The sequence below is a fragment of the Paralichthys olivaceus genome, chromosome 14 (assembly GCF_024713975.1).
Source record: "Paralichthys olivaceus isolate ysfri-2021 chromosome 14, ASM2471397v2, whole genome shotgun sequence".
NCBI classification, from domain to species: domain Eukaryota; kingdom Metazoa; phylum Chordata; class Actinopteri; order Pleuronectiformes; family Paralichthyidae; genus Paralichthys; species Paralichthys olivaceus.
Window position 1 is genome coordinate 20,968,026 of NC_091106.1, and position 22,035 is coordinate 20,990,060.

Consider the following 22,035-nt stretch of genomic DNA (forward strand, 5'->3'; position numbering starts at 1 on the left):
CAAACATTTAAATTTAGAGCAATGATTTGTATACAGCTGAAAACGTGCACACAAACCTAAACACACTCAGCCTCTGATGTGTTGTTCCATGAAGGGGGAAGATTATTGCTTGTGAATGTTGCTAATTTCTTTGTGTATTTGTGGATTCGTAATTAATATTTGTGGTTTTTAAGCGGAGAAAACTAAATATTCCATTCGGTATATTGCATGTTGAGCTGTTCAATGATTAACTTCACTAATTCACACACTATTTAAATGTCGAAGAGCAAAGAAACTGATCTGATCAATACTCTTTTCATTTCACTTGTTTTTTTTTAAAACCTTGCTGAAATTGAACGTGAAATAAGTGATGCATGTGATATTTTCAGTTTCAAGAGCCCATGAAACCAACGCAAACTACATATTGTGTGAAATCTGAACTGAAACCTTGTTTTTCTTTGTTATGTGGAGAACTGACATGTTTTGATGTAGCTGCACTGATACAGTTGAGCCGTGTGTGATGTGTTTTACTAACCCTCATCCTGCTGTTGCTTTAGGTGTATTGCCTGACTTGGGATGACCTGAAGTGACGCTCGGGTGCCTACTTATATTACAACATCATTATTTTCTAATATATAAACACGTGTGTGTGTGTATCAGGGTGGATCAGATCCTGGGAAAAGGCCAGATTCCTGTGGATAAGAAGATGAGGGATAAACTGAACCCGGATGGGGACTCTATGGAGGGCATGAGCATGCTGGGACGTGTCTGCAAGGTGGAGAGACAGGTGAGTTCAGAATGTAAATAATCAGAGAAGGAGAAGTCAGCTGTAAAAATGTGTTTGCTTGCTGAGGTTTTATTACCTTATAATATTAGTTAGACCCAGTTAATCGCTCAGACATGGCGCCGAGCAGAATTCCTCACCTTGTGTGTCTGCAGGGGGCGCTGTTACCCATCGTGTTGCTTTAAAGCTTCTCTCTCTCTCTCTCTCACCATGTCACTCTCTACTTTCTCTCCCAGGTGACTTCCATCGAATCAAAGTTGGATTCGTTGCTGGACGTCTACCGCCAAGTTCTGCAGAAAGGTTCCTCTGCCCTCACCCTCTCCTCCCTGCCCCTGTTCGAGCTGAACCGGCACCACAACTTGGACTACCAGAACTCCATCATCGGCAGGGACCTCCCCTCCCCGCAGGGAGTCGACCCCGTTCGAGGCGGAGGAGATAACAATGGGGGCATACGCCGTTCCCATAGCGGCAACCCCAGAGGCCTGCGGCTCATACTGGCACCCGCCGATGATGACGCACCCCCGGACTCAGCACCTCCATCTTACCCCCCCTCCACGGCCTCACTCTCTCCGTCACCACTGCTGCCACCTGATAGCCCATACCCAACCTTGGTCACACCCAATGGCAGCTCCAAAAGAGCACACTTCCCCGACCTGCCGCCCCCACCTCCCTCAACTGGAGGCTTCACCCTCCAGCTGCCCCCCATGGCTCACCCCTCTCACCTGCGATGTTCCGCTGACTCTGTCCCAGATGATGTGTCAGATGAAGTGACGGCAGACAAAGAGAGCCTGGGCCCGTCTGTTGTGGTGGGATCCGACGTGGATGCTGACCAGGAGGAGGACAGTGAGGCCGGCTCTGCCCGGGGGAGGGTGCAGCTGAGGGAGAAGCCTGGCTTGAAATCTGAGGGGGTGTGGAGGAGGCACATGAGCCTGGAGGTGAACCCCCTGCTGCTGCTCTCGTCGAGCCCAGACGGGAGATCTTCAGACTGGGAAGGCAGTCTGGGGAAATCCCTCTCCGCGCATAACCTCAGCCAGCCTTTGAGCAGCCGTGCCTCTGGTCTCTCCTCAGCACTCAACAACAGCAGCAGCAGCAACGGTAGCGAGCGGGGCAATGCCCACCATGATGAACTTAGCAACTGGGACGGAACTGAATTCTTCATTAGTGAGTGCAAGCTGGAGCCTGCAGGAGAACATTTCAACTTCCTGTCCCAGGGACCTGACAGCAGCCCCTCCGACCTTTTACAGACTGTGGACGATGCTGCACCGCACCCCAAGGGAAATTCAGATTTTCTCAGTCAGTCTCCACACATACAGCTGGCATAACCACACACACACACACACACACACACACACACACACACACACACACACACACACACACACACACACACACACACACAGACACACACACACTGACACACACACACACACACTGACACTGTATGCACATGATTGTGAGATTAATTACGTGTGGACATTGTTTTTATATTTTGTCCAACATGATCATGTCCACTTTCATACACATTCTATCAGGTTATAAACCGTATTATATATATTTATGGGGTTCTAACAGTAACATTAACAAAGAGGAAACAATAATAGTCTAATAAAAGTATGTGTAGAATATGAATGCAAGTGGACAAACTCATGTAGGACAAAATACACAAACGGTTCACAAATGCTCGTGACTTTTCTATTCAAGAAATAGATTTGCTCTTTATCTAAAGATATGGAAAATCAACTACATACGAAAAAGATTAAAAAAAAAATATTTTTCATATTCAAAATCTTATACAAAAAAGATCTTATTTAAGTTTGACCTGACATTCAAGAAATTAAGTGTAGATACAGATCGAATCATTTGGAGCCAGAGTCTGTGCAGCAGTGTGGAGTCTCAGACGTAAATCATGACCTTAAATGACAGAAACCATCTTTGGTAATAACAAATTTGAATGCGGACAATTCATTTCTATTGGTCCATGTCCCGTCCACTAACATGGAGTGTATCTAATAATCTGAGTTCAGTTTTTGGGGCTTGTCATGTCGTCCAATTCTATATATAGTCAGTGTTTGCGAGCCACAAAAGTGGGATGTTATTTAAACATGAAATAGCTTCTGCAAATCATGTCGACCACTTCTTTCTTGAAAACAGTACACACACACACACACACACACACACACACACACACACACACACACACACACACACACACACACACACACACACACACACACACACACACACACACAACCACCTACCACAACCACTGAGTCCTCTCAGAAGAGCCAACCTGACAAAGACTGACTAGTGACTTATTTTTTCATACAAGTGCTTGTACTCTGAGACTTTCTTGGAAGAAAAGGAAAGTCGCTCCTTATTCAATGTCCGTCTTTGGCAACGTAAAACAAATGTCCTCTTTAACTTAGGCTTTCATACATATCACTGCATGGACTGTTTCCAAACACTAAGGAATGACAGATGAGTTACGTTGACGAGATGTGGCGCCTGGTGTGACGTGATGGGAATAGCTGAATTATGAAGAGTTGAAGGTCGGAGCATATGTTCGGACCACAAGCATCTCATTCTGTTCATCCTCTGCAGCCACACAAACATGAATCATTGTTGATGAGGTCGCTGTGTGTGTCGTCTCTCAGCGGGTCATCTGTGAATTTGGATGCTGCAATCCAACTGGGGAAAATGGCCGATCAGCAGTCGCTCAGATGTTGGACTGTGTCCCACTTGGTTTGGACAGTAGCCTGGTCCGTTAGTTAATGGTCTGAATCCTGGATTGCTGTAGGGTTATCTCAGCCAAGCATGAGATGCTGCATGTCTAAGCTGCTGCAATACTTAAATCAAGAGCACTCACTCACTCACGCGCTGGTGTCGCTTGGACGCCCTCATGCATGTGGAAGTTTCCTCCAAACCTTTAACAGAAACAAAGTTTGCCTAAGTGAACATTATAATATTCTAATCTGAACTAATTTGATGGTAGTTAAAAACCAGTACTGTCAGTTTTATAGATAACCCACTTATTATAAAATGATATGATGCACAAGGTTTTAAAAAAATATATATATATATATTTTGACAAACCCTGTCTTTTTACCGGGTGCTGGTTGCACCATGTGCATTAATAGTGATTAGAGGCTGACTTTAATTCCTCCCCCAGTCCAAAAATATTGTGGCTTATAGACTTTATATTAAGATGGACGATGCGTCTACACTTCCCTTTCACGACCCAGAAACAAGGACAAAACATCCTGGTTACAAACACGAGCATCCTGCAGCGAAGACGTCGTTTGTAGTCATTGTCTGTAAAGCAGTGATCAAGGGACAGAGCAGTGAGAGGGAAGTACTCATAATACACGTTCTCAACCAATCACAAGTCAGTCTCAGCTGTCCATCACGACAATTTACCCAGTTTTTATAGCATCAAATAAGCAATTAAAACCTTTCAGAAAAGTGAATGCAGAGGAAAAGATTGCTCGTCTACAGTGTTGGAGACAAAAGTGTGATTCTCACTTCAGCCACATTTTAGTTTTCTAATTTGTCTCAAAAGTTTCTCATATTTTGAAATATAAAAAAATAATCGAGGCAAAAAAGTTAGACATTCAAAAGTCAAACTTGAAACCTAATGGAGAGACTTTGCTAGAGTTATTATAGCATCGTGCTACCTTCCTGAAGTCTCAAGTATGACAGAATGACAGGAACCAACTTTGTGACATTTATTTAGATTTTTCTTTAACATCAACTAACATGGAGGAGGCTGGGTGCATGAACTATACTTTAGCCAACCAGCAGGGGGCGATCAAGATGCTTTGACCTCACTTTTGGGAAGCCGTCATGTCGTCCATCTTGTGTGTGTGTGTGTGGTTCCAATGGACAGATTCCATTTCACCATGATGATAATACACTGTACATGTAGTGCTGTTGATCTAGTGCACATGTTGTGTATTATCCACGTGTCCATTCTGCTGCTAACAACATCAAAATATCATATAGTCACATAATAAAATAGGAGTGAGAGGATGCTTCTATACAGAGAAATGTGCTGGCGTAATATTTGGCAGGAGACAAAGTGGACGCACAAGAATCTGACCTGGAACTGAGATTAAAATGTGTCCTTTTATATCTCGACCCCTCAAATCTGAATGTATCGGTCGAAATTTAAATCTTTTAATTCCTCATCATCACATCAATCGATTACAAGGGATTATTTCTTTATATCTTTGTGCATTTTTTTCCATATACAGATTGAAATTGAATTGTTTTCTTCAAGCATTCTGCAAACTGACACCATCCTAACACTACACTTCATCTTCTTTAGATTGCTCTCCTGTTTGCAGTTATGTTTGCTGCTCGTGAATTAATATTATGCACAAACACAGGGTACCCATCTTATTTTCTGTTGGCCATTTTGATTTGTTTTTGCACGGTGTAACGTCTTAAGGGGTACGCAGTCACAGCAGTCTTAAAAACGTGTTTCAGCGTGTTGATGACGGCCTTTATTCATCTTTATGTCTCACTTACCTTCCTCAAGTCAGTGCATTGCTTAGAAAATTAACATTTTGTAGTAGAATATAACAAGTATTATCTTCTAACATATGACATGAATGGAATTTGAAGCGGTCCGCAGCCCATGCAGGAGTCTCTGATGTGACGAGATAAATTATCATGTTTGTGGTGAGTTTGAGGAGCCTGATAATGTGACACATGGCAGTTTTGAGTAATTTTGGAATAGATATGATGGGATGGGCCTCCAGTTCACTTAAGTCTTGTAGCTTTAGCCGCTGTCTTTATACGGCTTTGATGGGTAATAATACCATTTCTCTACAGTAATTTATTACACAACTGGCCTTAAAGCTTGACAATGTTAACATTATTATTTCTTTGAAATTAATTTATTAAAGTGCACATTATGTTCTCTGGATGAGAAATGCAAAAATGATTTTATTATTCATTAATAAAGTACATATTAACTAAAGTGTTTGGGGGTTTTATGTCTTTTATTACTAACACTCCAGTAGCAGCTCACACACTTTAGGGGCAGAGATGCTGTTAAGAAGTGCTCCTCGCCTCGACTGTTCCAAAACACTCGAACCACTGGCACAGGCTCGGGGTGTCCTCGAATGGCTCGGGATGACCGTGGTCAAGAAATCCTCCATTTCATTAGACGTTTCTGTCGTAAGTGTGTGTGAGACAGCCGGGACTGAGGCAACCGTGTTCGAGTACGTCGAGGGACAAGAGACGCAGAATGAATGGTGTCTTAGAGGTTTCAGCATAGATTTGAAAATTAACTAAGCTTTCCAGTTTCCCACTCACGAGCGGTCGCTGGTGGCAACGGGCCGTCCACCTTTTCTTAGAGCGATTTAACTTTTACACACACACCTATATATATATATATATATATATATATATACACATGTATATATATATAAATATATATATATAGGTGTGTGTGTAAAAGCTATTTTTCAGATCAGATTCTCTGTGATTGGTTCTGTTCACACTCATTAAACAATCAGATCTGGGTCACATGGGGCCAAGCGGAGTGAACATAGTCTAAAGGTGTTTTGTGGACTCGAACACTTCCCCCTCTCCTCCTTGGGCACAGGGGTGAGTGGACAATGAGTGGATTTTAATTTTTCGGGTGAACCATCCCTCTGAGTTGTGGAGATTTAAATGTAAAAAGCTGTAAATTCCGGGAGTGCAGACGGGTCATGAAGGCGGTTCTGAGCCTCAGACCGTGAAGGAGCGTCGACATGTCGGACTGGGAAGAAGACTCGTCCCTCCAGGAGCCTGAGCCGAGATCCCGCTGCGAGGACCGTCCACGGGACCGCGTGTTCTACGGTGCGAGAGACGGACCGAGGTTCGGAGGCCCGAGACACTGGAGAGCCGACCGGAGCGACGATCGCAGGAGCCCGGCAGGTGGACGCGAGGGCCGCGCCTTTCCCCCGGACGCGGACCGCGGGGGTGCCCGGGAGCGACGGACTTTCGGCGGTGAAAGGTCGGACTCTTCCCCGCCCGTGACACTCACCGTGGAAAACGCCTCTGTCGGGAGGATAATAGGTTTGTTCCCGAAGAAGAGGTTTTATTTTCAGGGGTTGGGCGTTCGCGACCCCGCTGTTAGCTATGCTATGCTATGCTAATTCCGCGGGCGGTAGTTAGCTCACCGGTTCCCAGATTTCCCGGGTTATCTGCGGACATTGTCCCGCACACACTTACACGTTAATGTCGCTGAAATGTACACGGAGATATTTTTCAGACTGTTCAATTGAGTTTGATTTTCGATAAAGGTCGTGGAGGAGCCAAAATCCGTGAACTTGAAGAAAGCTCAGGGGCCCGGATCAAGGTAAGAAGCTGCAATTGATTATGAATTAATAAAGTTCGTCATCAACTTTACCTTTGATTTCATCTGGACTGAATCCTACATGTTCCTCCTCCAGCCTGATGAACGACCAGACTTATTTAAACTTCATCAATCAGATAATAAATATAGTTTTTCAGCAGTTGGATGAGTCTCTGTTCATCAGGGTCAATGTCATGTCTTCAAATCCAGAGTGAAATGAGCTTATTTCCAGAAATTCAAGGTGAAACAAACTTGCGATGGATCGTGAAGTTTTCTATCAGATGGCCAGAATTAAAGACACTTCTTTTCAGTGTGTTTTGTCTCGTTCATTTGTCTTAAGCTGCTTTCAGACGTGCACTGGACTGTTTTCCGGAGCGGCTGTAGGTGAGGACGCAAATGTCACTTGACTTCTTCCAAAACTTTTTCCCTCCAGCCCCCTGATAAAATGTGGAAGGAGTGTTTGTGATGTTTCTAACATGCGACAGGAAACCGAATAGAAAATATCTCAGTGGCCAAAGAAGAAGTTCAGAACTGGAAGTAGTTGAGGACGATGTCAACTTGGAATACGACGAGATAGGAGCGTTTAGTTGATGAGACCTCATGTGATGTGAACATCACCTGAATGTTCCTCATATTATCCTGTTGCTGTGAACACGCCTGACGACAGTCGTCTTATGTCTGGGCCCGATTTTCCAGAGTTCATGTCTGAAAACTTTGAGTATCTTTGGTTTGTACCTAACAGGGATAACTCCCGAATGCTATGCTACTGCCCTGTATTCTTTAGTTGTAGTAGATGTAAAGAGTAAATGTTTCTCAAGACATTTTGGATACACATGTTTTGCGTCCTGTGTGTACCTCTACTGTTCTTTCTTAGATAAACAAGGGGGATTATGAAGGCGAGGTGCTCATCTTTGGGTCCTCCGCTGCCCAGGAGAAGGCCAAGGAGATGATTGAAGACTTGTTGGCAGAGGGCAGCTCGAGATTTTGCAATGGTACAAAGTAATTTTTCTATGAAACAGTGATATCGATCCTGAAATATTCCTTGTGTCTTTTACACTTACAGCTGTTAATAAATCTCCTGCATCTTCCTGATCTCATTGTCAGGGCCTGGTAAGGCGGGAGACTACGGAGGAGTAAGAAAAGACTCAGTCTGGTCTTCTGAGCAGTTAAAAGCTTCCAGTGTTATTCTACCTCAACCATCCATAGATTGGAACTCCATCCGGGAGAACAGGGGAAAGTATGAAGAGCTCAAGTGGCAGGGTGAGGGCTCATATACTGTAGTTATTATGACAACTCCTATGTTGCTGTAATGGTCCCAAGGCTTTAAGGTCTGACTTCCTTCAGACCTCCCACCCTTGAACAAGAAGTTTTACACTGAGGCCGAGAGTGTATCCATGCTCCTAGCAGAGGAAGTCAGAGAATGGAGGTAATTTTGACAGAGACGTATTTTCTTTCACTTCATTTTGTTGCTGCAGGTGTAAAACAGAACCACTAACCTCCAATTTGACTCATGATTTCTGCAGTTTATACTTCAGACACAAGGGGGCACCATTTATATTTACATCTCCTGGAGAAGAAGCTGTAAGACTGTGAACACCTACAAGACAGCATGTCTTTGAATCTGTCAGTGGTTCTTATGTTGAATGAATATTTTTTGTTCCATAAATAAAGAAGAACAATTGTTATGCTCAGGTGGTTTTGGGAATACTGTATAGTTTGGACTAAATGTGGTCTTTGAAACATAAAACTAAACATGGTGTGCATCTGTCTTTTTCTAGTTTAGTAGCTCTAAACTTAATACCTCCATGTTTTTCCTCTGCAGGAAAGAGAATAACAATATCTTTGTGGACGATCTGAAGGAAGAAGGGGAAAAGCGACCCATTCCCAATCCCTGCCGCACTTTTCTGGAAGCCTTTGAGCCTTATCCAGAGATCATGGAGAATATTGAGCGAGTTGGCTTTGTCAAACCAACCCCCATCCAGGTATGTGCGTGGTCGTGCCTGGGCAAACTAGTTTTGTAATTTATCACTAATAATACTTTGACTGTAAATATGTAAAATAAATCGGGATCAGATTTTTCAAATTCTGGCCGGGGGTGTTTTCTGTAAAAGGCAGCCGGAAACGTAGCTCTCAACATCTGTGATGGTGCAAAACTCAAATGAGGATACTGAGTAGAAATGAAACTGAGTCAGCTCCCTCACTGATTTCACTTCAGTTTACAGAAAGAGGTTTGGTCAAAGGGAATCAAATATCACTGGTTTGTGACGTCACATAGCTGCTCTACTGGTTCCGTGTGATGTGGCCTCAGTGTTTGAATGGCACCTGATTTGCATCACGACTTGTACCAACCAGTTCAGCAAACGTTTTCTTTGGAAACAGTTTTGTGACCAGAAGCTCACTTAATTACCATGTGACGTTTATTTTAGTTGTTATCAACACATATAAGTGTTCCAAACTTCTGTCATGTCATTTGTGAATTTTCTTTTTAATTTGTTACTTCATCAATCTGTTCCCTTTTTTTTGTGCATTCAGTCTTTTTTCTAAACACAGTACATTGCTTGTTTCAGTCTCAGGCATGGCCAGTGTTGATGAGTGGAGAGGACCTGATAGCCATTGCTCAGACAGGAACTGGGAAAACTCTGGCTTACCTGCTGCCAGGGTTCATCCATATGGACGGGCAGCCTGTGTGAGTAGCAGATCTTTTCCTTACGTCTTAACTTTTAGGTGTTGAAAGCACTTATTTAGTTTCATTAATTTAAATTTTGTACTCGCTTGACTATCAAAATCATTTGTGTTTCCTCCCTTTGCAGACCAAGGGCTGAGCGCAATGGTCCTGGCATGTTGGTGCTGACTCCCACCCGAGAGCTGGCCCTGCAGATTGAAACTGAGTGCAACAAGTACAGCTATAAAGGCTACAAAAGGTCCAGCAGTCTTATGTTACGAACCATTAAGGGTTGGCTTTGAACCAGTAATTAATTGCACTGTAGAAGCAACTTGACTTTGACCGTTCTTCTGTTCCCTCTCTCAGTATCTGCATCTATGGTGGAGGGGATAGGAAAGGACAGATCAACACGGTAAAGCACGGAGTGGACATAGTCATCGCCACACCAGGACGACTAAACGATCTCCAGATGAACGAGCTCATCAATCTTCGCTCTATCACCTACTTGGTCAGCTGTTTGTGTCTGTGCATGTTAGTTTATGTCTGAGGAGTTAAGATGGATCCATTGTTTATAGTATGACTTTCAATTTTAAACACTGTTTTTCATACAGTGTTTTTACATTTCAGCGTTGCTCAACCCAGTAGAAATCACTTTCCTATGAAAAGCAACATCAGCCTCACTGTTTGTGAAATTCTGCAGGTCTTAAGTTTGACCACAAATCAGTTTAGCAGAAGTTTTTTTTCTGTCTTTGGATCTGTGGTATTTTCTTTGTCCTAAATGTTTTATGAACTACTCCGCTCGATGGAAACAGGTGCTTGACGAGGCCGACAGAATGCTCGATATGGGCTTTGAACCTCAGATAATGAAGATTCTCCTGGACATCCGCCCTGACCGACAGACCGTCATGACCAGGTCTGAGTCACATGACACACTTGATACAAATGTCATTGATCAGGATACAAGGACATGTACAGATGAAGCACATTGAGAGAACATAGCAGAGCTTCAAGTAACTACTTGAGTGGTTGTTCCAGTAAATGAAGTGATACAGTCAGACGATGTGTTTCATCATATTACTTTCTACAGACAAAAGTTTGGATTGGTCCATATTATCCACTGGAAAATGGATAATAGAAACTTTTAAAAACAAATTCAACCCCTGCATTTGTTTAATTTACAATGACGTTCATGTAGATTTTCCCTGTTAATGTCTGATGTACATTAAAAACAGACTTTTTTTAAAAATTGTAAATTCCTGTGTTTCAGTGCCACTTGGCCCACCGGTGTGAGACGACTGTCCAAATCCTACTTAAAGAATCCCATGATGGTTTATGTCGGCACCCTGGACTTGGCAGTAAGTGAAACATTACATGTGTTGATCGGGTACAAAGTCTGCTCCTGTTTCTCTGCTGCAGAGGAAATAAGTAAAGTCAAGATGCCACATATTACAAACCATCCTGTGCTTGTTAGGCGGTTAACACAGTGGAGCAAACTGTGCTGATCGTCCACGAAGAAGAGAAAAAGTCCTACGTGTTTGACTTCATCAAAAACATGCTGCCGCAGGATAAAGTCCTCATCTTTGTTGGCAAGAAGCTTGTGTGAGTAGGAAGTTTCTCACTAACAGGAAACTGCATGTAACACCCACACTAACGGTGTCCTGTGTGTATGTTTGTGTCTCCAAATCTCAGGGCCGATGACTTGTCCAGCGACATGTGTCTGCAGGGTCTGGCTGTGCAGAGTCTCCATGGTGACCGTGAGCAGTGTGACCGGGAAGAAGCCCTCAAGGACTTTAAAGAGAGTACGTCACTGGAAGGAAATCAGCTTTCTATGTCTCTGAAAACGGATACTGAAAGTTTCGGTGGTTAGCCAGTGTTCTCACCTCAAAGCCAACGAGCTGTCACAAGGCTGAAGCTTTCATAATAAATCAGTTTTATCTTCCAGGTCGAGTTCGTATCCTGGTTGCCACAGACCTGGCATCCAGAGGGTTGGACGTCCATGACATAACACATGTCTTTAACTTTGACTTTCCACGTAACATAGAGGAGTATGTCCATCGTGTGGGCCGCACTGGCCGAGCTGGGTAAGGGTCTCAGGGTTCTGGGGTCACAATGTGGAAAACGCTGCCAGTTTCTGGATTTTTTCTAATAAGTTTGTGATGTTGGTCCTTTTGTGATCCAGACGCTCAGGCGCTGCCGTTACCCTGGTAACAAGAGACAACTGGAGGATGGCCCCTGAACTGATCCCTATCCTGGAGCGAGCGGGACAGGTTAACACACATTTATATTCACATAATCAGAGTTTAAATTTTAAAAGGAAGGTCAGGCAGGTTACAGGAAGGATTATGTTTTTTTGTGAATAAATCATGATAAACTGTCGCTTATGAGACCACATTAATTTCACTTGATCAGTTTTATAAACAACACTGATTTATATAAAATCATTCAATCCTTTAAGATCCATGAATTATTCTCAATGACTTGTGTGATTGAGTTGTATTTGTAATCTGAAGCTGGCATGAAAAGTTTAAGCATGTAGGAAGCATGTGTTACTGTTTTTTTAAATGGTTCACAAGCCATGGAATCATTGTGATTACAGGAGGTCCCTGAGGAGCTGGTGCTCATGGCAGAGAGATACGAGAAGCACAAGAGGGAGAAGGACCTTTGCAGTCCGAGGGGAGGACAGGGATGGGGAGGAGGGGGAAGGAGAGAAGGCGGAGGGAGAGAAAGCGGAGGGAGAGAAAGCGGAGGGAGAGGAGGCAGAGATCGAAGCCAGAACTGGGGTTTCTAATATGTAATTGTTTCTATATAGGTTCACACAAACCACAATGTTCCCGACAGATTCATAGACGGAAGTGGAAACGTACAGTTAAGAACTTAAACATTCACACCTTTAACAGTTATTCTAATAAGACTAATGTTCATTTTCTTTTTGTGTTGCAGAATCTGAAAATGTGTGTTGTAATTTCATTTGCATATATATATATTTTATTTATATATGTATTTTATTTATTTTGTTGACTTCCTGTTTTAGAAATGTTTAAAATGCACAATTTGTACAGATTTCTTTGGTTTTGTACTGCAGTGTTTTGTATCGCTCTGAGTATTTTGTTAGCTCATTTCTTGACACCATTTCAGTCTAATAAATTCTTGAAGAGACCTGGCGGTGTATATTTTATTGACTTGGTGACGTATCTGTGACACATTTGACGTTTAATGATTACATCTGCTTTGCAGTATTTCCATATTGACTGAAAGATGCTTAAGGTAAATTGTGTTATCATTTAAACTTGGAAGGAGTGAATACGGTGTGTTCTTTCTTAACCACGTTGTGTTTTTTCACAGGAAGTTCTGCCCTGCATCAGCATTAAGAGATTTTCACTAGCACACGAAGAGGAAACTGCTCTGCCCTGCAATGTAAGATTTCCTTGAAGAGGAAGTATTGTTCTAAAATGTGTATTTCTTATGTCAGGCGGCCATTGATTTCAATTAATGTCAACACAATCTGAAATTTAATCTTGTTGGAAACATTTAGTCCATTGTTGCATTGTAAAGAAGAAGAAGAATCAAATTTGATAGAAAATTCTTGTTGGCTGTACTTGGAGGCACATTATTAAAATATTGTCAAATCCATAATGATACATACACGAATAATATAAATCTTTATTTTTATACCACCTTTAAAAACAAATGAAGATTTGAAGGCAAACAATGGGAAACAATTACACTTTGAGTATCACACAACATTGTAGCATAAATATGAGTAAAAATGCTAAAGATGAGAAAAGAATAAAATAATTCATGAGCTGGAGATTCATGTGGCTTTTCATTTTATATTGCAGTTGTTTTTGTCTGCCTGCATCGCCAGCTTGTGTGTGTGTGCACCAGTTCCCTCAGCTTCAGGTAAGATGTCATTTCAAATCTCACATGAGGTGTTAGTAAAAATAGGAAAGGCGTTGTCACGCTCCTCCTTGATATATTTAGCCAGGCTAAGGCGCATCTTCTCGTCAGTACCGGAGAGGAGGTTCTGACTTGGGATGAAGAAGTTTGGGAGAACACCGTTTTCCAGGTAGCCTATAAAGTCGTCCAGCAGCTGATGAAAACAGATTCTCAGGTCGGAGACGCTCCAGTCGCTGTCTTTATTTCTAGAGCTGCAGGCGTGGAACAGGGTGGTTTTGGCCTGGTAGGAGTAGAACTTCTGAAGAGAAGAATGTCTTTCTTTCAGCAGACTGAGAAGGTGTTTCAGAAGCTTCAAACAATCCTTCCTGAATGCAAAGAAAAAGAAACATAAGTTATGATGAACTTTTCTTCTTTTCTGTTTTGAATTAAATAAGATGGTTTCGGGGTATCTTGAAAATTCTTTAAAAAAAATACATCATTCCTCAGAAAAGGCAATAAGAAGTCAAATAATATAACAACAATGTAAAATTAAAAAGCCTAAGAAAACAAGTGTCTTAGGTATATTGGATAAATACAGATGGATGAAATAAATATATAAGTCTGAATTATTTTCTCAATAATGGTAAAAACCGCCTCAGTTTGATATTAATTGTGGGATCTCAGGACAAATGACAGTAGAGTAGATTGTTTTACTGCAAAACACTTGATTTAACTACATCATAATGAAATATTGTCTAAAGTGCTGGAAAAGAAAATAATGAATAATTCCAGGACTTGTTTTCCATCAACCATATTTTCATATTTCGGTTGGTATGATCCTGAAACAGATTGCATGTATGACAATCTAAGTAGCATTATATAAAGATCTTAAATCTAACTTTGAGGATCCAGCCGAAACCCTTGACCCGTATGAAATAAAAACTCATCCCGTGTTTACTTAATGAGGAATATGTTCGTGACAATCTGACCTGCAGCAGCGTTGGCCTTGTTTCTCACAGCACGTCTTCTCCGAGCCGTGATTCATCAGAATGCCCTTCTCAACATGAGAGAATGAAATCCGCCAAGTGTCTGTAAGTTGTAGAAGAAAAATTACTCAACGTGCAGAGGAAGTAGAAGCTTCCTTCAATCAAATCACATTTTATTTGTATAGCCCATATTAACCCCCTGACGTAACTGGATTATTTCAAAAGCTATTACTGAAATAACATTTGGTTCAGAACTAATGTTCTGTATATGTAGGTAACCAGTGAGGAGGAGGAGGAGCTACTCACCTCGAGCAGAAACGCCATCTTGCTCGACTGATCCCCTGCCTTCATATTTTGGGACAAGATAAAATGGCTTTCTCTTGTAATCCTGCTTCACTTTAGTCCCCAACCAGCCCTGGATTGTAAAGCCCTCATTGGTAAAAGGTGGCCAGCTTGTTTTGACCATGATACAGAGAACAACATCCAGGGAGATGGTAACAGATTCAACTGTAGTCGTCAGGGTCACCGCAGGACAGCCAGGTTTCTTTCTTGTCACCTCCCAATCTGAAAAAACTTCCTTAGTTTCTTTACTTTGAAGACAGAAAAGATCACACTACAATAAACAATGTACTAATGTTATAATCTTTATATTTAAAGCTCCAAAATGCTCCATATGAGAATAAAGAAGTTTCCACCAGAATGTTTTTTCTTCAAACACCTCGTCAGTTTTCTGATCATCGGCCCGGCAGAGCGGGGCAGCTGTTGGATCGACGTGTAATTCAACCACACATTCAGATGTTGGTACTTGCCTGTAAACGCCTTGACGCACTTCTTCACCTCTTCCCTGAACTCCGTCAGCATTTTATTGGCAGATAAAATGGTCCCCTCCTGAAATTTCCAAAGCGGGTTCTTGTCTCGTTTTAAACCCACGCTATAAAACGCTCCGTCATCTCCAAATGGCTTTAGTTCCACCCGGTCAACAGGGACGGACAGCATGACATCAAATTCATCAGGATTAGAAATCTGTATACACAAAATATCACTGTATCATATGACTTTATTAAAGATACTGCATCAAATGTTAATCTCCTCTAATCTGACGGTCGGCACTCCTAACCTACGTCCTTGAGAAAACTTACTTTCACATTCTCATAGTAACTTCCAGTATGTAGTGCCTCTACTTTTTCAAAGCATGCAGTCTTCTCCTTCAAATGCTTGATTATGTGTTTTATCAAGTTATTGATGACTTCTGCTGTGTTCGATTTGTCACTCTTCTTAATCTTCAATTTTTCCAGAGTTTTGGATAGAAGAGAGTCCACGTGTGATGCCTTTGGCAGCGTCTTCATTGTGTCCTCAGGTAATTTGTCTTTGCCAGCACAGGTTTTGGCTTTTGTGCTCTTTACAGAAGTCTTGGTGGTGTCCTTTGGCTGTGTTGTCTCTGTCTCCTCCTCCCTGGCCCTGTCGGAACATTTCTTTGTTTTTGCAGCCTTTGCCGAGTCTTTTTTTTTGTCCTTTGGTGTCTCTGGCTGTGGTGTCGTTATCTCCACCTCAGATTTTCCTTTTATTTTGGCTCTTGAACCTCGTGGAGGAGCCTCTTTGTCGTCTGTCGGTGTCTTTTTCTTTTGGGTGTTCTGTTCCATGTGGTTTGGTTCCTGTTTCCTGGTTGTACCATTCTGCTTCTCTTCTGTAAATCCATTCTCTGGATATTCTTCAGTTGTGGTTTTGCCCTTCGCACATTCAGTTTGAGGACTCGCAGACTTGCGTGGTCTCCCTCTGCCAGTCATGGTGCTGCTATGAAACTACTCTGATAAAATGACTCTATTAAGTACTTCCTGTTAGTGTATGAGAGCACGCCCCTTTACTACTTGGCAGTAGTAGTGGCATATTTAGTCATCTTGTTCCTGTGACAGATTTAAGAACTGCATCAAATGTTAATCTCCTCTAATCAGTGTGTGATTAATAAGTCTTCATATGATCCTGTTACAAATTGTTAAAAATTAATGACAGTTTGATAACAGCAAAATCCATTACAATACCAATAGCTACACCTTGTGGACAAATGTGTGTATTGTACGGATGCTCTGATTTTTATTAGACGTTTTGTTGGACTAAAGTTTAGAGCGTCTGTTGCCCTGTCCCTTCTTTGCATCACACACAGAAAGTGACTAAAAAACCCCAAACCGATATTTTGGTTGAAACATTTTTAATGTTGCAAAGAGGCTCATGCCATCTTACAATAAGGTGCAGTCGCTTATGCCAATTTAAGCTTCTCCAGTGCAAGTGCAAAGTTAGTAAAACGCCAATCAAAGTGCTTCAGGAGTCGATGGGTGGTCGACTCTGAGTCCAAAGGCTGATGTGGACCATTTGTTTTGAGTGCCTTTTAAAGCTTGAACACAAGAAATCACTCAGTTCCACTAATCTATTACTCAGAAGAACATAGTTTAACTTATTGTCGTGTGCTCTTACCATGTAGCTGCAAACAAACACTAAAAGCAAGACAACAGGTACCATATTAAGAGATCTGCAATCCAGAGAGCTAGAGATATGATAAATTACAGTCCCTCTAAAGGTTTCTCATGACCACAGAAAGGTGTCAAATCAACAGTGCACATTTAAAACTATATGTTTGATATTACATTGTACGAAATGGTAATCTAACCACTGAAATACATGAAGGACTACCGCCTCAAGGACTAAAGATCTAAAGGTTGTTCTTTCCTTCGAATACTTTTGCGATGCATTGTGATGATTAACCAGCCTTTGGTTATTACGTTGAAGCAGCCAACTGTAGGATGAAGTGGGATGACTGATGTCCTGCCCTGGGAGACCTTGGGGTCGGCAGAGTAGCACAACATTCATTTGGTCTTCTGGGCCTTCTGGGCTGACTTGGTAACTTTACCAGTTGTGGAGACCTTCTTCTCCACGCCCTTAATCACGCCAACAGCCACGGTTTGACGCATGTCTCGCACCGCAAAGCGACCTGCAGGGCGAAGAGGAGTGAAGATGGACATTTTAGTTGATGTGGCATAGTTTACAGTGGAATCACAAAGCTTTCGATGCGGGTTAGTGTATGGTGATGCTGTTGAAATTCTTCAAATCCTTCACACTTGATCTTACCCAGTGGAGGGTACTCAGAGAAGCTTTCAACACACATGGGTTTGCCAGGAATCATATCCACAATGGCCGCATCTCCGGACTTGAGGGATTTGGGATTGTCCTCCAGCTTCTTGCCGGACCGGCGATCAATCTTTTCCTTGAGCTCGGCAAACTTGCAGGCGATGTGAGCAGTGTGGCAGTCGAGCACGGGAGCATAACCAGCACTGATCTGGCCGGGGTGGTTCAGGATGATCACCTACAAAGCAATAGATGGTCTATTAATAGAAAGATTATTTCCCTCACTGTTTACAGCAAAGATTTTGACTGTTGGCTCTTGTTGCTATGGTTATCTGACTATGATATCTTCCCTCTGTGTCTTCTCTGGGCGTGTAGAAAGTTCACGGAATATATGCAGCACGATGACAAAGCTTTGGATGTGACAATGTGGATAAAGTAAGATTCAAAGATGGCTTTTCTTAAAATAAATCTGTATTGATGCTTCATAACAGGAAACCTTTCTCAAGTCTGAGAATAGTTCTGACTGAGCAGAGTTTTTTAAAATCTTGCCCATGTTTCATTTCTGGAAATAGATCCTCTGTGATTCCTACCTGAGCCGTGAAGTTGGCAGCTTCCTGTGGGGGGTCATTCTTGCTATCGCCAGCCACGTTGCCGCGGCGAATGTCTTTGACGGACACGTTTTTGACGTTGAAGCCCACGTTGTCACCAGGGAGGGCCTCAGTCAGAGCCTCATGGTGCATCTCCACAGACTTGACCTCAGTCGTCACATTGACGGGGGCAAAGGTCACGACCATGCCAGGCTTAAGTACACCGGTTTCCACTCGGCCCACCGGCACTGTTCCAATACCTGCGAGAAGAAAACGTCAGGACAGATATGATTAAAGAAGTGATTATAAACGTAGCTCAGTCTCATACTGATTGATCCCCTATCTCCCAGTGATGGAGTAACATTACGTGCCTCCTATCTTGTAGACATCCTGCAGGGGCAACCGTAGAGGTTTGTCTGTTGGACGGCTGGGTGGCTGGATGGCATCCAGCGCCTCCAGGAGAGTGGTCCCTGATGCGTTGCCTTCTTTCCTATTGATCTTCCAACCTTTAAACCAGGTCATCTAGAAAGAAGGAAATCATACAATACAGAACTTAACATTTTCTACAGTCCGGTTATTAAAGCAAGACTTTGAGCCATTTAATTGTTTCAGCATCTATTGTTACTTAACTTGCGGCCTTGTGTCTGACAGTACTGATTCAGTTCTGACATAAACTTAGTTTAAGCAGAGGTTACTTAGAACTGTGTTAAATACCAAACACCAGGACACCTCTAAGGGAAGATGGTTACTCTCTCTTTCACTGGTCTGATTTGAATCCATCTACAGTCTCAGCAACTGCATCAACTCGGAACTACAGCTCTCTGTACACCTCATATACAAATGAGTATTCAAATTCAAGGCTGCACAGGTCTAATAATCGGAATTCATTTGTGTTCTGCTGTGTTCTACTTACATTGGGGCTGGGCTCGAGCATGTTGTCTCCATTCCAGCCTGAAATGGGCACAAAGGCGACAGTGTCCGGATTGTAGCCGATCTTCTTGATGTAGGTGCTCACTTCCTTCACAATCTCCTCATAACGTTTCTGGCTGTAGTTTGGCTCAGTGGAATCCATCTTGTTGATGCCCACGATGAGCTGCTTCACTCCCAGGGTGTAGGCCAGGAGGGCGTGCTCACGGGTTTGTCCGTTCTTGGAGATGCCCGCCTCGAACTCTCCGACACCGGCGGCCACAATCAGCACAGCGCAGTCTGCCTGAGGATGCAGGAGAGGAAACATTTTTGCTTGTGTTGGTGTTTTAAGAGTTTTGAAAAGTTTTATCGTTTAACTTTACAGTATGAGTCAAGTCACAAATGTCATTTCTTCAACCTTTTGAATTTGAAATTGAACTTGCTGCTGCTTGTGTTATTGTTTACAGAGGAATACAAATCTGTTCTCTCTGTCACTGTAACTGTGTTAGTGAAGTGCAGCATGTATTACTGTAGAATACTACATGCTGTATACACACAGTGGCTGAGCGCTCATGTTACAAACCTGTGAGGTCCCAGTGATCATGTTCTTGATGAAGTCCCTGTGACCCGGGGCGTCGATGATCGTCACATAGTACTTGCTGGTCTCAAACTTCCAGAGTGAGATGTCGATGGTAATGCCACGCTCCCTCTCTGCCTTCAGCTTGTCCAGCACCCAGGCGTATTTGAACGACCCCTTCCCCATCTGAGGAGTAATCGATAGAGATCAGAGACAGTCTGACAGAGTGGTGGGAGTCCTCATCTTCCTCTTTCCTCCACCGACTCACCTCTGCTGCCTCCTTTTCAAACTTCTCGATGGTTCTCTTGTCGATGCCCCCGCACTTGTAGATAAGGTGGCCCGTGGTGGTGGACTTACCGGAGTCCACATGGCCGATCACAACAATGTTGATGTGGAGCTTCTCCTTTCCCATGGCGACTGGAGACGGGAGCTGAGCTCAGGAGACAGACTATCTGCCAAAGCCAGGGTTAAGTTACAGTTAGTTCGATATGCAGATGGTTCCCAGGGCAGGAAACAGAAACCCTTCATGCACTAGTTATTACGATGGACAGTATAACAAAGTAATCTTCGAGGGTGGGAGAAACTACTGAATAAGGCTCAACCTCCTCGCAGGATTACACAGATGGAGAGTCGGCAGTAGCTCCAGTCGGACGCTAACGCTTCACCCAAGCCACTGGTGCAGAAAAAATTTGAAAGAATTTTAAAATCCTGCACATGGAAGGAGAGACATTAATCCCTTTTCTGACTTCTCTGTTTTATCCTGAGTCTCTCAAACTGAATTTACTGACCTCCACGGCTCTTTGACAGGAGATGCATGTTTGTCTGAAGATTAGGGGATGGTATCAATAGTCCCTGAACTGCGCCAGGCACAAAACCCTCTTTCCCTCTTGTATACTCTCTATTCCTCCATCCATCCCTCCACACCCCTGCTCCCCTGTGCACCGGCACATCACCACAACAAGGCTCCAGCATCATCCTCTGCCACAGACTTTAACCGACAGCTTCTCCCTGAGCCAGAATCCACCATTTTGTCGGGTCCTAAATCCAAACAGACAGTGTAGCATCCATTTCTCACACTGCACTGGGTTAATGCAGGACACAGTACACACACACACACACACACACACACACACACACACACACAGTATACACACACGCACTGTTGTTGACTCTGCAGGAGTCATGGTGACAACTCTGAACTGGAAGTCTTCACACATGCACTGCAGAGCTTTCAGTGAAATAATCCACCGGAGTGAGGATTCATTCTGAATCAACTTATTCCTGAACAGAACAATCCGACATGTGACATGAATCCTCACATGATCTCGTGCACACAGGTGAACCCAACATTTCACACGCGCGCACTTCTCTCATCCCTCGTGTGTAATGTCACCACGGCTGCCGCAGTGCGCTTTTATCCACACGTCCTAACATCACCGTGGATAACAGGAGCCACTGCGGGGAACCTCACGTCTTTCACGGACGCTGGAATGGAAGCGTGAACCCTCCGCCATGTTCTGTCAGCTGCCCGCTCACTGACGCCAGGATGCGTATTACCCACCAGCCGTCTGCCCTCCTCTGAGCATCACAACAACATCCCCCAGGCTGGAGGTCGAGGCGCCGCGGGACCAACGCGCTCCTCGTTTGTTTCGATGGCACCATGGTGGAAAAATCTACCTCCTCTGCACCGGGTCGTACCTGAGGAGCTGTCCGGTGTCAGGTGCGGCTGCAGCGGCCGAGGAGAGACGCTGATCCGGTGCTTAGCTCACAGGACGGGACAGGCGGGGGTGGGTTGTTGCGTAATTGCGCGCACCCGCTGCCGCCACAGCATCGGACGCGTGTCGTGCCAAAAAGTGATCGTGTGCCAGAAACGTCTCCACGTTTATATGCGTGTACTTTACTTTATATGGCTTCAGTTATTCATCTTTAAATCTGTATTTATATTTGGCTTCAATACCTCGGTTACTTGTGTCTTTCAATTACTTTATACTTCAAATATTAGCACATACTTCTCTATGGTGACAGCTTTGTAGTAGTTCTGGTGGATAAACTACTTATTCTTGACATTAATTTGACCTTTTGCTTAAATTTGGATGCCCCTGGATCAACCAAGTATCTATCCATATCAAACTTGTCATACCGTGCAAATACACATTTGAAATAACAGTAAATGTTTCAGTAGGTGCACTCTTCCATTAGATCGTCTGCAGTAAAG

At 43.2% G+C, this 22,035-nt stretch overlaps 4 protein-coding genes across 13 annotated transcripts in view; 2 read left to right on the forward strand and 2 right to left on the reverse strand.

The window, feature by feature from the left end:
* kcnq5a (potassium voltage-gated channel, KQT-like subfamily, member 5a) overlaps positions 1-5,747 on the forward strand; it is a 74,127-nt gene extending 68,380 nt beyond the window's left edge. For all 9 annotated transcript variants that reach the window (XM_069538746.1, XM_069538754.1, XM_069538748.1 and 6 more), the window contains 2 exons: positions 640-766; positions 1,000-5,747. In XM_069538746.1, the coding sequence (XP_069394847.1) occupies positions 640-766; positions 1,000-2,085 (1,213 nt within the window). In that variant the 3' untranslated portion in view covers positions 2,086-5,747. The remainder of the gene's footprint in view (positions 1-639; positions 767-999) is intronic.
* A 589-nt stretch (positions 5,748-6,336) lies between these two features.
* ddx43 (DEAD (Asp-Glu-Ala-Asp) box polypeptide 43) lies at positions 6,337-12,930 on the forward strand. The gene is made up of 16 exons (XM_020088355.2): positions 6,337-6,832; positions 7,060-7,115; positions 7,987-8,104; positions 8,217-8,372; positions 8,457-8,538; positions 8,935-9,094; positions 9,680-9,798; positions 9,923-10,033; positions 10,141-10,282; positions 10,587-10,687; positions 11,042-11,129; positions 11,246-11,373; positions 11,464-11,573; positions 11,717-11,855; positions 11,954-12,041; positions 12,371-12,930. Exons 1-16 carry the CDS (start codon positions 6,526-6,528, stop codon positions 12,560-12,562), a joined length of 2,097 nt encoding a protein of 698 aa, XP_019943914.2. The 5' UTR covers positions 6,337-6,525; the 3' UTR covers positions 12,563-12,930.
* Positions 12,931-13,413: 483 nt separating this feature from the next.
* Positions 13,414-16,705, reverse strand: cgasa (cyclic GMP-AMP synthase a). Its single transcript, XM_020090875.2, has 5 exons — positions 15,776-16,705; positions 15,446-15,659; positions 14,943-15,200; positions 14,640-14,739; positions 13,414-14,036 (listed from the first exon to the last, which is right to left on the reverse strand). The coding sequence occupies exons 1-5, from the start codon at positions 16,418-16,420 to the stop codon at positions 13,688-13,690; spliced, it is 1,566 nt and encodes a 521-aa protein (XP_019946434.2). The 5' UTR covers positions 16,421-16,705; the 3' UTR covers positions 13,414-13,687.
* Positions 16,706-16,822: 117 nt separating this feature from the next.
* On the reverse strand, positions 16,823-21,654 carry LOC109635861 (elongation factor 1-alpha, somatic form). 2 transcript variants are annotated; one of them, XM_020097320.2, is made up of 8 exons: positions 21,519-21,654; positions 20,089-20,272; positions 19,827-20,006; positions 19,251-19,547; positions 18,709-18,859; positions 18,341-18,597; positions 17,754-17,988; positions 16,823-17,616 (listed from the first exon to the last, which is right to left on the reverse strand). In XM_020097320.2, the coding sequence occupies exons 2-8, from the start codon at positions 20,230-20,232 to the stop codon at positions 17,492-17,494; spliced, it is 1,389 nt and encodes a 462-aa protein (XP_019952879.2). In that variant the 5' UTR covers positions 20,233-20,272; positions 21,519-21,654; the 3' UTR covers positions 16,823-17,491. The 2 variants fall into 2 exon arrangements, with proteins under 2 accessions (XP_019952879.2, XP_069394864.1); XM_069538763.1 differs by lacking the exon at positions 21,519-21,654 and adding an exon at positions 21,140-21,162.
* Between the last annotated feature and the right edge of the window lie 381 nt (positions 21,655-22,035).

Bases quoted from the DNA above. Each gene is read 5' to 3' on its own strand.
- cgasa (XM_020090875.2), bottom strand. From the start codon at position 16,420: ATGACTGGCAGAGGGAGACCACGCAAGTCTGCGAGTCCTCAAACTGAA. The intron at 15,660-15,775 runs GTAAGTTTTCTC...TTGTGTATACAG, and splicing joins GTTACTATGAGAATGTGAAA to ATTTCTAATCCTGATGAATT. The intron at 14,740-14,942 runs GTGAGTAGCTCC...TACAACTTACAG, and splicing joins AGATGGCGTTTCTGCTCGAG to ACACTTGGCGGATTTCATTC.
- LOC109635861 (XM_020097320.2), bottom strand. From the start codon at position 20,232: ATGGGAAAGGAGAAGCTCCACATCAACATTGTTGTGATCGGCCATGTG. The intron at 20,007-20,088 runs GTGAGTCGGTGG...ATTACTCCTCAG, and splicing joins TTGAAAAGGAGGCAGCAGAG to ATGGGGAAGGGGTCGTTCAA. The intron at 19,548-19,826 runs GTTTGTAACATG...CTGCATCCTCAG, and splicing joins TGATCACTGGGACCTCACAG to GCAGACTGCGCTGTGCTGAT.
- ddx43 (XM_020088355.2), top strand. From the start codon at position 6,526: ATGTCGGACTGGGAAGAAGACTCGTCCCTCCAGGAGCCTGAGCCGAGA. The intron at 11,574-11,716 runs GTACGTCACTGG...TTTATCTTCCAG, and splicing joins CCTCAAGGACTTTAAAGAGA to GTCGAGTTCGTATCCTGGTT. The intron at 11,856-11,953 runs GTAAGGGTCTCA...TTTGTGATCCAG, and splicing joins GGCCGCACTGGCCGAGCTGG to ACGCTCAGGCGCTGCCGTTA.